We start from the raw sequence: 14,916 nt of genomic DNA, 5'->3' as shown, positions 1-14,916 counted from the left end.
TGTCTCATTGTTTCATTTATAGAAGAAGTTGTTCGTCAGTGGCCCAATCTCGCCACTAGACCTTAGGAAGGTGTCTCCCTAGTCACCGCCATCAGACGCGGCAAGTCTGCCCCGACGACGCCCTCACTACGCCGGGTACCTTGACCAAACTTTTTTTTCTTTTTCTTTTTTTTTCTTTTTCTTTTTCTTTTTCTTTTTCCTTCTCTTTTTTCAACCTCCCCGGTGTTACTAGCTGCTGTTTTCGACCATGGCGACGAGTGCGAAGCGAAAGCAGGAGGAGACTCACCTAAAGATGCTCCGTGAAATGACTAGCCTGCCCGCGAATAGGAAATGCTTCGACTGCAACCAACGCGGCCCGACCTATGTCAACATGACAGTGGGTTCTTTCGTCTGTACCACCTGCTCCGGTATCTTGTGAGTGTCATTTCGAGTTAAAATATAACATTTATTGTTTTAACCGTCCAGGCAACGACGGGATGCCGCGTTTGTTGTGAGGATCTCTGAGGTCGGCACCGTTAGCTCGTTAGCTAGCGTTAAAGTCAGGACAGGTAACATTGACGCTAACTTTGGTTCAGTCAGAGCCCGTTGGGTTGGGCTTGGAAGTGTAGGGAGGTTGGGTTATGATGCATGCTATCAATGATGCATTTTTCATCATAGATGGCATGTTGCTGGCCTGCTACGTCGCTTGTAGTCTCATGCACGCACGCACACACACACATACACTCGCACACACACTCTGTTTGGGACAGGGCTGCTAGAAACAGATTTGCAACTTTTTCATATCGACATGATGATATAACATTATCATACATTTTTGTATTTGTATGCTGTTTTTGAAAGGACATACAGTACAGTTTGGAGTCTGGAGCATTCACTCATTTCTTTATTATTTGGCTTCCGTTTAACCAGAATTTCATGTAGTCATTTAAAAATGGCAATAAACAATAGTTCTCCGGGTTTTCTGATGACCTCTCGCTGTTTCCCCCCATTTTTCCCTAATATTGTCAGTTTTTGCACTCTTTTTCAGTCCAGTCCTTGTCTTGGACCATTGTAAGATGAAAGTGTTTTTCACTGGTTAAGCTCATTAACACTGACCCAAGAATCGTATAAGCATGAAAGGCACCTTACTTAGAGATGAACTAGTATTGTACCTACACGTGGCAAAGAACAAATTTTAAATTATCTTTAGTGTCATTGACTTGGATGAGCCTCAGCTTCCTAAACCTAAATGACAGTAAGACAGAAGTCACAGTGTTTGGGTGCCATAGACTTTACAATGACTGTGTTGATGCTCTGCCCCCTTCCCTTGGTTCAAAACACTGCTCTATCATGGAGAGCCTTGGTGTCACTATTGACGGTGATTATAAATTTGACAGACAAATTGACTCTGTAGTCAAAAGTGCCTTTTTCCAGCTGCGACTTCTGGCCTGGGTAAAACCTTACCTCTCTCCTAGTGACCTAGAGAAGGTGATTCATGCCTTTATTTTTTCAAGACTGGACTATTGCAACTTGTTGTACGTGGGTTTAGACCAGCACTCTCTACAACGCCTACAGCTTGTGCAAAATTCTGCTGCTCGGCTTTTAACAAGTACAAAGAAACGGGAACATATAACCCCAGTTCTGGCCTATCTGCACCGACATCCTTCCTATTCAGAATTGATTTTAAGATCCTGATTTTTGTTATTAAAATTTTGAACGGTTTTAAATCTGCTCTTAAAATTCACCTTTTCTCCCAGGCTTTCGGACCTGGGTGAAACGAATGTTGTTTTTGTGTGTCGTTTGCATGTCTTTGTTAAATTTATCTTTAGGATTTTATTGTTATTTATTTATGTAAAGCACTTTGGTCAACTTAAGTTGTTATAAGGTGCTCTATGAATAAACGTGATCTTGAGCTTGCAGCCTGTCTCAAAGACGATTTTTTTTTTCCTTTTCATTAGTTGCATCTGCAGAAAATGCCCGGTTTGACAGACATAAAATATTTTTTTTGCACTAAGGTGATTCCAAAAAACTATCAGCCGAAAGCGTGGCATATATCAGCATCAGTGTGTCTTGAAAAATTTTGAGGAGTGCAGTAGAAGAAATAGTTGCCCAAAAACTATCTACAGTAAATGAACTGTATCTGAAAGTGATGTGTCCTGACACAGAGCCTGAGAAATACATTTGGACCTTAAGTTAATCCATCGACTGTTCACTGAAGCCTCATCAGAACTGGTATCCATGGAAGGGTGGCTGTCAAGTGGTGACTGTATTGTCATTTTCAAGGAAGGGAAACAAGGAGAAAGGGCTGTATGCTAAATGACACAAGAAGTGGACTGAAAATCAGTGACAATAGATTTTATGATGAAATTAATCCTAAAGGGGAGGATTCAGCGCTATACATGTATATGTTTATTTAATTTTTTTTTTTTTACAAAGAAGATTGAAATTAGGGGCAAGTTGAGCAGAGACATGCAGGAGTGATACCACATGATCTGGGTGTGTATGGCCTGGTTTTTTGAAGCATTTGAAAATACAATTTGGAGTACAAAAATTTAAGTCTGCTTTTGGTCGGACTAACACAAATCTTTTTTTTTTTTCTTGTGTTATGTAAATGGACTGTGGACTGTACTTGTATAGCACTTTTCTAGTCTAACTGACCACTCAAAACGCTTCTAACACTACATGCCACATTCACCCATTCAGACACATTCATACAGCACGTCTTAAGTCTACACATAACTGTGCTTTCTAACCATTCATACACACATTCATACACCGATGGATACATTGGTAGGCAATGTGGGGTTCAGTGTCTTGCCCAAGGACGCTTCCACCAACCTTCTGACTGCTGGGCTACTGTAGCTCCTGAGCTACAGCTGCCCCATGTAAATGTGCTTAGTGTGGGATCATCTTGACAGAAAACAGTTATAAAAAAAAAACAAAAACGCTGCCGACATTCAAAGAAGAGCTTTGGAATGTCCTTCAAGAAGCCTGGAGAACTATATCTGAAGACTACTTAAAGAAAATGACAAGAAAGCTTCTGTATAAGGGTTAGAGAAGAACAAAGGTGGTCATATCAAATATTGAACTTCAAGCTTGATACAATTTTACAGACTTTGTTTTTGCCTTCTATACTATGTCTCCATTTATGTTTGCATATAAATGAGACATTTGTATAGAACTATAAGCTTATTTGGTGCAAAGACAGAGTTTTGTGTTGTATAATTAATCAATAATTCAGTGTCTTGTGCTAGATTTTTTTTTTTAATGCTCATTTGTTTTTATTTAATAAAAACGTGTAACGTGGCTGATAAGATTTCTATTATGACTGTCTGAGCCCTAACTGTACTTCTTACACCCAGGCGCTTACAGCTTGGGTCATGATGTCACTTCTTTAGATATTTGGCTGTAGTGCTGTATGATTGATGTGTATCAATGAATGTAAAAGCGTATTACTAATACCACACAATTTTAGTTTCTAGTTTTTATTTGTACTTGTTTTGGTAAATTCCTAGAGTTGTTTTAACGTACTACCTAAATGTATCTATCTCTCAGTTTGTGTCTAAAAGCCTCGGGTCCACTAATTTTATTAATTCGTCAGAGATATGAGGACATCTGCTAAAAGCCCATTATAAGAGTGACTACGGTCTTTGCTAGCGTCACAAATATGTCCGCACTAATGCAGCTTTAATTTAAGTTAGGGTTACAATCATTGTGATGTACAGCAGAACCAAAGTTTGTGTTCCTCAAACATGCTTTAGCAGTAGTGAATGTTTCCTTCAGTTTTTTTTTTATTTTTCTTCTCCCAGAAATGTCTGTCAAACATATTTCCTACTTGCAAAGGCATAGAATGTTATGTTCTGAAAAGAGCATCTGCCATTTGGGTTTTTATTTGCTTGTTTGAACATAAACAAGCTTGGGTTGCATCCTGCTTCTCTTGTTCTTTAGCTAACATTTACCTCCTCCACCCACAGGCGAGGGCTGAATCCCCCACACAGAGTGAAGTCAATCTCTATGACCACATTCACACAGCAGGAAATAGAGTTCCTACAGAAACACAGCAATGAGGTATCATGCACATGTTCTGACAAAAGCTTCAGCACCATAGATTAATGTTGTTACTTTCAGAGTTGTGGCCATGGATGATTTTTGCTGTGGTTTCTTTCTGTTTTTTGAGCTGCTTAGTGAACCTATTGACACCCCCCCCATCCGTTTCCCCCCTCATCATTGCTTTCTCTCACCTCTGTCCTGTCTGTGCTCCTCCCCCCACCTCAATCCTCCCACCCACCTCATTCCTGTGTCCCCTGTAGGTTTGTAAACACATCTGGTTGGGGCTTTATGACGACAGGACATCAGTTGTTCCAGATTTCCGAGAACCACAGAAAGTAAAAGAGTTTCTTCAGGAAAAATATGAAAAGAAAAGATGGTAAGCTGAGCTTGTTCCTTTTACTTTAAGATTTATATGAAAACTTTCTGTTAAAAGAGCACATTGGTATACTCTTATTTTAGTTTCTCATTTTGTCCTGTGGACATGCGTAGGATAAATGGAGATGATGATGGTTGAAAAAAAAAAAAACTTTACTTGAGTGCATCCTAACTTCAGCATGCAATAAAGCACAAAGTTCCCAGTGTCACCTGGCAGTTTTTCCTTGTTACTATCAACTATGATGCAAAGAAAAAGTGCTGAACGTTAAGTGTCACCTACCTTTGCCAAAATCTGTTTTGCTGCTGTAGACGAGGTTAACCGTATGTTTTACTTTGACAACTGAGTCTACATTGTCCACGTGTCGTTGTTCTTGTTTTCTTTTTCTTTTTTTGGCTGCAGAGTTTGTGAAAGGAAAGTAGAATAGAATAGAAAAATACTTTATACTAAATAAACTTTATTTTATTAAATTTATATTAAATACTTTATTCAAGTACAACTCCTAACCAGCTCCATTTGTGAAGGATAGGATATTTGATTGGCTTTAGATGTTTCTGTTTTAAAACGGTCTCTTTGTATGTGCTTTGAATACACAGGTATGTACCTCCAGAACAGGCAAGGGCAGTAACAAGTGTTCAGGTCTCTGTGTCTGGCTCCTCAGCAAGCAGCACCGGCAGCACCCCTGAAGTCCAACCCCTCAAAACTCTGCAACTCAACAGGACACCACTGCGGCAGGTGGAATTGCACACTGACTCTCATTCTGCCCTTAAATATCACTTTTGTCTTTATTTTTTCTTTTTGAAATTGAGTTGGAGAAAATATATTTTTCTGTCTTGTCCTACCATTCAGTCTCCAGGACTAGGCCGTTCCCAGGCTCACAGTGCAGCTCAGGAGAAAAAGTTTGACTTACTGTCAGACCTTGGAGGAGACATTTTTGCTGCTCCATCAACTCATACTGCCAGCTCTACCAACTTTGCCAATTTTGCACATTTTCCAAGCCAGTCAGGTAAGACAAAAATCCATTGTCCTGAGATCAAACCGGTGACATATTTAAAGGAACATACTTTTTGGTTCTTCATAATCCCACCATACATTTCCCCTGCCATTGTTTTTATTTCCACATTTCTTTTCTATGTTCTGTTTATTTTCCTCCTGTATGGCTGCAGCACCTCAGGGTAATTCAAATACCAACTTTGCCAACTTTGAAGCATTTGGAAACACTGCAATTCCATCCCATCTGAGCACATCACCTCCCTCAAAGTCCTTTTCATCAGGTACCACCCTCCCCACCTTTGTCTTTTCTCCATCACATCCTTGCGTACTCACCCTAACTTACATGTGTTTTTCTTATTTATTTCTTATCAGCTGTTTTCTTGGGAAAACTCAATGGATGTTCTGAGCATATTTGTCTTAGATACAGTTTTTAAACTACGTGCTTCGCACAGCAAGCAAACTTTGTAGTCATAAAAAAATGTTATGAACACACCAATCCATCATTTTAGTTTGAAATAATTTGTGAACATTTCACAAGGTCTGAAAGGGTAGACACCAAGTGAGCAATTTACCCCCAAATCTTTTTGATTGTTGGGATATGCCTATGTGTGTTTCTGATATTTAAGATTTAGTAATGATCTGTTCTGAAAGGGGGAGGAGTGCCAATTCCGTCATTGTCCAGTGCTGTCGCTGCTCAGTCCCAGACAGGGAGTCGCAGAGAGGACCGCTATGCTGCCCTGGCTGAGTTGGACAATGAGCTCAGCTCTTCTGCCTCCACAGGCAGCAATGTGCAAGGGTGAGAAACTGACACACACACACTCACAAAGGTTCACTACAAGTCGTGTCTGACATGCAGTCCATCTTCATTGCATAATTTTCTTCACAGGAACATATTTGGACCAGCACTTGGTTCATCGCCAGCTCAGAACCCCCCCGTGTTACCCAACATGCAGCCTGGCTTTGGAGGTGACGATGAGCCTCACAGTGTTGACCAAAGAAATAAAATATGTTTTGGTACATCGCTACATTTAGCATGAAGACTCATTTTGTGATTTTATCCAATCTAGCTGTTCCATCCACAAATCCTTTTGTTGCTGCAGCAATAGCCACGGACATGGCCACCAACCCTTTCCAGACCAATGGCAGAGGTCCAGCTGCAGGTAAGTACATTTATACTTCAAAGCATTTGATAAGTTCTTCTTTTACTTGGAAAGTTGTATACTTTTAATGTAACCCAGTTACACTGCAAAATAGTTCTGTGACGTGCCAAAGTATCTAGAATTTACTGTGTGTGTGTGTGTATGTATGTGTGTGCGCGTGTTTGTTGTGGATATGTGTGTACATCCACTATGCACACATGCTGCGTGTGTCTCATAGCGTCTTTTGGTACTGGCTCTATGAGCATGCCTGCCGGCTTTGGGAATGCATCTTCCTACTGCCTCCCAACCAGTTTCAGCGGAAACTTCCAGCAGCAATTTCCCGGCCAGGCTCCCATCCCTTACTCTCAACCTGGGGCCTATCACCCTCAGTCTAATGGTTAGTTCCCCACCTCCATCCTCTTACCTTGTTACGCCTATGCAGTACCTGCCAGTGATTTAGGCCATTTGCATGTTTTTTGCGCTATGACTTGTATTTTTCTAACATGATGGCCTTTTGCATTGCAGGCTAGATTGAAACCTTCTTTAGTGTGACTTGTCAGTGGCAGCTACTGCACAGTGACAAAAGGTTGCATTTAGTGGGAAAAGCTTTTGGGTTCTGTACTGGCCCAAATACAACATTTTATATCACTCATAAAGCTCTGTTCACACCTGAATGCAATCTGACACGCTGGAGTTTGATTGTCTTGTTGATTGATCGATTTATTTTTTTCCTCCTGTCTGATCCCTGACAGTTTTTCGAAGTTAACTATCAAGGATTTTACCTGTTGTAAAATAAATTTTATAGAGTGATGATTTAATATTTGCATTAGAAAAGAAAAAAAAGGGAACCTCTTACTGCTTATTTCTTAACTGTTGGACAGAGCAGACTGAACCTGTTGTAAATTCCTTTCCTTCCATAATCCTTAGGTCCTGCATTCCCAGTCTACGCTCAAAACAAGCCCACTATTACGCCCTTCGGGCAGCCCATGGCCATCCCTGGCTTGTCCAATAACCCATTCATGGTGAGCATTTGTTGTGTGTTGTTTTCCCTACTTTTTTAAGATTCTGCAAGGGTGTTAGAAGAAGCTAGTTTCACTGAAATATATTTTCCAACAGTATGCAACTGGAGCAGGTGATTCTCAACTAAGGATAATCGACTTGTAAAGGATGAAATAAGGCTGGAGCTTACTGATTCTAACGCAGTTTAATAGTAGTACTGGTAGCACTACTACTATTAATTTCATGAGAATCAGTAACCTCCAACCTTCTTTTGCCTTCTTTATAGCAAGTCAAGTCAAGTAAACCGTCTATACCAAAGGCTGGATTTTCAAACGTTTTTTTCTTAAGAAAACTGTCCCCAAAGATGTTTTATTTCTCGTTTGAAGATAGTAGAAACAGAATAAAAAAAACTTTTGAAAAAAAATTGCTTTTGTCTAATCAAATTTTTTTTTTAAAAAGATAATTTTCCAGATGCCTGGCTTGAGAGGTAAAAGCACACATATGTTGCATCACCTCAGAATGTGCTAATAGATACCTGGCTCACAGCAGGGATGTGTTCTGTTGGTGTAATATTTTATCTAGGCCATTTTCTTTTTTCAGGCAGGAGCACCGGCAGGGTCATTCCCTTCAGGAGGTTCATCCACCAACCCCTTCCTGTAGCGCTGTTCCTGGGCCTTGCCACTAGAGGGCAGCACGCAGCACACACTCAACGCACTTGTTTCATCATGCAAATAAGTGGCAGTACATTTCTTGGAAAAAAAAAGACTTATGGTTTTCTGTTTGTTTGTTTTTTTTTTTTTTTACAGTTTACAACACTATGAAGGAGTATATTGAAGACTAAGGGACTGTTATGAGGGAAATGTACTTTTTGGACTATATATACAAAACATTGTATGCCTTTTTTTTCTTCTTCTTTTTTGTTAAAACTGTAAGCTCTTTGCATATCACCATTTATGATTGCAAAAAGGTACATGTAATGTATGACAGAGACTGAATTAATACGGATGAATATGCACACATCTTGTTTTTTTTTTTTTAAAGGAAAACACTACAAACTGTCTACATTAGGCAAGGGTTTACATTTTAACATTATTAACAGGGTTCCATCTAAATCCTCATTCTGTGGTTTGAGGGCAGGTGTTTCATTTTCAAAAGGGATTTGTTTTTGCTACATTTGAGTCTTAATGCTACTATATCCGCACTAAGGAATTTCCTATATTAACCCACACATCCAGAGTGCTAATCCTAGAAGTTGGCTGTAACCCAAAGCAACCAAATCCAAATCTTTTTAATGTAGAGTAACATCCTGGGCAGGTTGATGGGACATTGCATTGCTCTCAGGCTATTAGTCAATGAGTTAGATATTGCCAGTGCATATAAAATTGTATAAGCTAAGGTTAAAATAATTTAAACCAAGTACAACTCAAATATCTTAACTACGTACGAGGCCAGCAGAGACAGTTCTTAGCCCAATAGGTAAAGGGAAAAGCATGTCTCTTAGAGCACAAATGGTGGAAAAGTGAGAATGGACGAGTGTTAAAGTATTTCTTGTTACTTACATATTGATATATTGGTAAAATTGTTTAGTATACTCAAGTAACCTCAGTTCTGCTAGTTGTCAGATGACCATATGTAAGATATTCACTATATTTTATGAAAACAAATGGAGAGACTGTTAATGAAAGTGTGAGGCTTCTGATACAGTTTTGGTTACCTTATAACGCAAGAAGTAGTGGTTCACTTGGTTGGAGTTTGCTTGTCCTTTTTAAGCAAAGAAAAAAAACATTTGAAAACAATATCTGAGCTGTTATGTTGTATTCACTGTCCCTTGAGATATGTGCTCCTCTTTGCCTTGTCATGTAAAGCTTAAGAGAAGAACAGACCATGGAGAAATGTTGCCCCATTTTTCTTTAATATACAGCAAAGGAAAATAACACTAATTCAGGGATTAAATAGATTACTGAATCCACCTGACTTCAGAGAACGTGGGTCTCTGTGGTACCACCCATGACCAACAATGAATTTGACAATGTGTTTCTTGTTTTTAGAAAAATAAGCGAGTATATGTGTAAATATATAAATACATGTATAAATAAATTAAAAGATTTTTAACTACAATTTTGTGTAACTATCATTTGTTGATAATATTTAAGTTTTTAGAGTTAATTAACATTTTTTTAAAAATTCTATCCATTTGAAACAAATTTCTTTTGATTTATTTTGAGAAAAAAATAACTTATTTTCTTGCTTGTCAGGGACTTGTTCTGAGCACTTACAACTCAGTCGCGTGAGAAAGTTGCCATGACGACACCCAAACTGTGACATGGCCTCTCTTCTCGCAGACCCGTTGTTTGAAATCTCTGGACGAGGTCCTCCACCTGATCAGAACTTCTATCATTTTTCTCTCAACAAGTCAGAAGTAAGTAATATTGATTTTTATTGAAATTAACAGTATACCGAGTTCTCATTCGTAATTCTTTTCACGTAGCAAATTGAATTAAACGTCAATTTAACGTTAGCTTAACTTGCACCAATCATGGACGGTTAATAACAGAGAAAATGTGAAAATAGTTGAAATGTTGTAGAACAATGTGAACTGAGAACCAATTGTGCTAACTGTTTTGTTTTTATTAGGGTGGCTCATAAACCAAACCCATTTTACACAGGTTTTAACTAGCTTGAACAGTTACCACACCAAGTTTCTCTTTCACTTCCGGGCGTGTCCACATGAGTTGAGCCGTTAGTTTATTTGATCACAGCTGAAATGAGTGAATAATTAAAAAAAACAAAACAAAACAAAAAAAAAAAACACCCAAGGCTCCAGTTATATTTTGGACTTCTCCAGGTGATTTGGAGATGGTGGAAGATTTCTCCGAGAACCGTAGACAGGTACTCCAAGCCCGGGGAGCAGAGGGAGTGTCATCGTGACTTCTTGGATGACACTTGGCTACAGAGTAAGAATAGAATTTTATATTGAGGACTGACGGCTATGTGTTAAAACACATACTGCTCTGTTATTATATGCAGGTAAGTGAAGGTGTGGCCAGAATGTGATTTGGCAGCAACTTGTCTTAGCTGAAATATTACTGGTGAGCTAAATGTCTTAGCAATGGCTTTCCTCCACCAGGATGCTTTTTATTCTACAGTGCTTTAGTTATTTCTCCTTATTCTTGTAACTTCTTGCATATGACACTAAATTACTTAAGCTTTGATATGGATAACTCGTGAAAAAATGGGCTTCTTTTCAGGTGAAGTCAGCGTGGTTTTTGGTCAAAGAGTCTTGCAGTACACCAAAGCTTTGTGCAAAGGCCATTATGACTATCTGGAGCGACTGCCTGACTCATTACTTCTGCGGATAATAAATTGTCTGGAGCTTGAAGATGTGGGTCAGCTTGGAAGAACGTCGCATAGGTTCAAGGAGGCATGTTCCACAGATACATTTCCAGCTAAAAAATTTCAATTGTATTTTTATAAAAGAAATATTTGTAATTTAGGGTATTGCCTGTTTTGTTTCCTGTCATCGATTTTTGGTTATTCATTCTAAAGATATATTTGATTATTATTGTTTTAATTATTTGTATACTATGTCAGTGGGACAAAATGTTTAAACTCCTGTGTAATATTCCTCTTTTTTTTTTTTTTTTTCTTGCTCTTTAGCTCTGTGGGTCAGAGGAGTTTTGGGAGCAAGCAGTGCGTCTGCGCTGCAACACAGTTTCAGCTGAGGTGGCGTTATTGGCACTTGAGGTGGGCTGGCGCAGCATTTTCTTCACCAACAAGTTACATCTGCAGAAGCTGCTCAGCCGCAGAAGGCTGAGGACCGAGGAGCAGGAGGAAGGGCACGTCTCTGACCCAGATATAAATGAAAGCTCAGAGACGAGCCCTGCGTCCGGTTCTGAAGAGGAATCTCACCCTAGCACTATCTGCCACCTGTGCATTGGCAGTGACACTGGCACTGGCTTTGAATCCAACTCTTCCTGTGATGTTGAATCTGATCCTGACCCTCATCCAGAGCCACTCGATAGTATCGACAGTACTGTCGAGCTTGTGCCTGACCCTTTCATGGAAGGCCTAAGGTTCTGTGAGGTAGAAACAGTAACTCAGAGCAGCATACTGAGCAGTGGTGTAGGAGACTGTGGTGAAGAGTCAGCCAAGACACCAACATAAGCCTTTTATCAGATGTGCCAAAGCCTTTGATTTGATTTTTATGGTTGTGTTATTAACATTTGTTAATATTTACCTGACCTATAATTGGTTTTGTATTGGCCTCTCATTTTTCTGAAGTCTTATTTTTGCTTGATTTAATTTTTCACTTGCCAAATTTCTTTAATATATCTATTGTGTTGTGGCTTAATTGACCTAGCATACAAGACAAACCAAGAACAATGACAGCACATATTTGATCATATTAACTGTATGTACCTTGTAATGTACAAGTTGTAATGTTCAATAATGTAGTTTGTCTGTATAGAGAGAAAATTTATCATAAATGTACAATTCTGTTGTCTGGCGAATGTTGACTACTTCTGAATAAAAGTATTTAACTGTTGGTATGACACCCTGCTCTCTCAAAAGGTGACTTTGACTTTGATGAAATTTCAGGATGAACCTAAAATAGATTCTAACTTTTACAGGTGAACTTAATGTGACCTGTGAACTTTTGAATGCACATGTTCAATGTTTAAGTACTTTTTGCACAAGTTGCTGTTCTCAAGGAGCTTAACGGCAAAATTCACAACAGGTTTTGATCCGTGAATCGACAAATAAATTTCCTGGTTCAATTAGAAGTGGCATTTAAACAGTCCTCATCATGCTGTTCGCGTTTTGACATCATGAGACCAAGACAACACCATAAGTGATCAACAGCACTCCGCCATTGCGAGGCTTCAAACAGGATGTTCTCAGATGTGGCCACTGACCTTAGAGTGTCACAGAGTGTCATTGGCAGGTAGCAACAGAGATACATAGAGACTGGAAGAGTCACAGAAACGCATAGAAGTGGATGTCCTTTTGCCACATCCCACACTGATGACCACTTCATTGTGAAGAGTACCCTGTGAATGATGAAAGCCAATCAACTCTAGGCACATTTAAAGGAGGTGAGAGGCTCCCAAGTGTCACGTCAAACCATTCAGTACCATTTACATCAGTGTGGTCTGCGTGCTAGATGACCTGCAAGGGTACCTAACCACACCACCAGGCACAGGTGTCATCATCTTGCATGGGCCTGGGAGCATTTACGCTGGACAAGGGACCAGTGGGACTCAGTGCTGTTCTCTGATGAAAGTCAATTCACGTTGAGCAGAAATGATGGCCATCGTTGGAGACGTCAAGGAGAGCGCTATGCATCAGCCACTGTTATCACCAGACGAGCCTTTGGTGGTGGTTTTACAGTGTGGGTAGATGTTTCTAGTCAGGTGTGTCTAGAACTGCCCTACACTTTGTGAATGGTACAGTGACAAGCTCATATTACCTGAATAACTTGAAAAATTAATCCAGTCATTGTGCCCCTGCATGAACAACATGAATGACAATGCTCCAGCTCATCGAGGTCGCATCATTATGGACTGAGGTGCCATGTAGAAGCTCGTAACTCTGTACCACATAACCTCAATGACCTCTGCCCTTCAAGAAGAGTTGGATGCCACGCCTCAGCAGATAATAAGTCGACTTGTGAACAGCATGAGATGTCGTTGTCAAGCTGTAATTGATGCTCAAGGGCACTTGACAAGTTATTGACGTTTTGTCTATTGTCTGTGTTTGATAAGTGAATTCCATCATGATCTAGATTCTTAGAAGACACAGATAATGTATGTGAGTTGATGAGATCATGAGTGTAGTGCACTCAGAAAGAATCCCCTAGGGGGCACAACCTGCCAGAGCTAATGGTCTGCTTTGTGTGTGCTACAGCATTTGATATCATCCTTGTTCCCTCCTTCCTGTTTTTCTGGCTTGACTTTATGTTGAAATGCTTGACCTGTGTGTAATTTTTTAATGGTTTTGATGAGATCTCAAGTTTCTCTTAGACTGAAAGCAAAGTCAGTGTCACAGTGACTTTTCTGTACTGACAGAAATGCATTGAGTAAAGAAATCTGTGACAACTTTGCTAAAATATCCCAATAACAGCTGGGTACCTGAATGTTACTGAAACCTGAATGTTTTTTGGCAGAACACTGAGTTTAAGACAGTTTGAGCAGGGATTAATCAGAGGTCAGATGCAGACACATGTTCTATCAGCTTGCATTATGTCTCCTCAAAGGCATGTTCTTCAGGTTGTACGTTGTTTTTGCTTGAGAACTTGAGATGAGCCCAATCTCTAAATATCCTGTTTGTCAAGTGAAGTGTTATCTGAAGGTACCTCTACTGCTGGAGGAATGCAGAGTTCAATCTATCCTACACTGTCTCTTGCCACACCCAAGTTTTTAAATCCTTGCACAGATGGATTTCCTCAGAAACATTGAATATTTGCAAATAAACTTTATTTTAAATCTATTTCACAAATTTTCAGATGTGCATCTTGACCATCCCTGTCTGCCTGATTTTGGAGTACTGGGATTTAAAATCATGGATTTAAAATTCATGTCAATCAAGCATTTCCAGGCTCTTTGTGATGACCTAACTTATCTGAAAAAACATTGCCAGATGGTAATCTGGTGGTGCGATCATACCCTCTTCACCTGAGAGTGGGGAATATATCACCCTTGCACTGGAAATAAAGATAAGGTATTTAGATGATTACTTATACAACCCATATAGAAAAAAAAAAGAAATAGGACACTGTAAAATGTAAATCGAAACAGAATTCAATGAATTCAAATCTTATTAGATAAAAGTTCTATTCAAAATAGAGCATAGAGAACATCAGATATTGAAAGTAAGACATTTTACTATTTCATACAAAAAATATTAGCTAATCCTGAATTTGAATGCATTAACACATCTAGAAAATAAAGGACCATGTAGCATCCCCTCTTCTTTTAACAACATCTGTAAACATCTGGGAACTGAGGTGACCTGTTGCTGGACCTTTGGGAGAGGAATGTTGTTCCATTATTGACTGATAAAAGATTATTTTTGCTCAACAGTTCTGGGTCTTCTTTGTGGCATTCTGTGTTTTAATAGGCGCCAAATATTTTACATTGATGACATTTCTGGACTGCAGGTCCAGCTGCTGGACGCTTCTACCACGAAGCCATGTTGTTGTAATAGAAGTAGTTTAACATTTATTTGCCGAAATGTCCAAGGCCTTTCCTGAAAAAGACATTGTCTGTATGGGAGCATAAAATCCTCTAAAAACTTGTGCATACCTTTCAGCCTTGATGTGCCTTTCCATATCTGCAAGTTTCCAGTTCCGTGGGGGTGGTCGGTGGCAATAGTGGATTGAGC

The 14,916-nt window shown here is 39.4% G+C and overlaps 2 protein-coding genes across 4 annotated transcripts; both read left to right on the top strand.

Annotated features, from left to right (window-relative positions):
* Window positions 1-40: 40 nt before the first annotated feature.
* Window positions 41-8,564, top strand: agfg1b (ArfGAP with FG repeats 1b). Of its 3 annotated transcripts, XM_072363260.1 has the most exons (12): window positions 41-414; window positions 3,954-4,047; window positions 4,290-4,405; window positions 4,999-5,137; window positions 5,252-5,408; window positions 5,569-5,676; window positions 6,047-6,191; window positions 6,282-6,361; window positions 6,463-6,555; window positions 6,773-6,931; window positions 7,462-7,556; window positions 8,134-8,564. In XM_072363260.1, the coding sequence occupies exons 1-12, from the start codon at window positions 248-250 to the stop codon at window positions 8,191-8,193; spliced, it is 1,413 nt and encodes a 470-aa protein (XP_072219361.1). In that variant the 5' UTR covers window positions 41-247; the 3' UTR covers window positions 8,194-8,564. The 3 variants fall into 3 exon arrangements, with proteins under 3 accessions (XP_072219361.1, XP_072219362.1, XP_072219363.1); XM_072363261.1 differs by lacking the exon at window positions 5,569-5,676; XM_072363262.1 differs by lacking the exon at window positions 6,773-6,931.
* Window positions 8,565-9,837: 1,273 nt separating this feature from the next.
* Window positions 9,838-11,436, top strand: fbxo36b (F-box protein 36b). Its single transcript, XM_072363929.1, is given in 5 exon segments — window positions 9,838-9,952; window positions 10,379-10,487; window positions 10,782-10,954; window positions 11,191-11,314; window positions 11,317-11,436. Coding segments are annotated over 5 exon segments (567 nt in total). The 5' UTR covers window positions 9,838-9,856; the 3' UTR covers window positions 11,382-11,436.
* The last annotated feature ends 3,480 nt before the right edge of the window (window positions 11,437-14,916 follow it).

The sequence above is a fragment of the Leuresthes tenuis genome, unplaced genomic scaffold (genome assembly GCF_036924035.1).
Source record: "Leuresthes tenuis unplaced genomic scaffold, fLeuTen1.0.hap1 SCAF_14, whole genome shotgun sequence".
Taxonomy (NCBI): domain Eukaryota; kingdom Metazoa; phylum Chordata; class Actinopteri; order Atheriniformes; family Atherinopsidae; genus Leuresthes; species Leuresthes tenuis.
The sequence above is the reverse complement of the archived record's forward strand: the minus strand, read 5'-3'. Positions and strand labels throughout refer to the sequence as shown.

Coding starts and splice junctions, on each gene's coding strand:
- agfg1b (XM_072363260.1), top strand. CDS start 248: ATGGCGACGAGTGCGAAGCGAAAGCAGGAGGAGACTCACCTAAAGATG. Junction 415..3,953: donor ACCACCTGCTCCGGTATCTT/GTGAGTGTCATT, acceptor CTCCACCCACAG/GCGAGGGCTGAATCCCCCAC. Junction 6,932..7,461: donor CTATCACCCTCAGTCTAATG/GTTAGTTCCCCA, acceptor CATAATCCTTAG/GTCCTGCATTCCCAGTCTAC.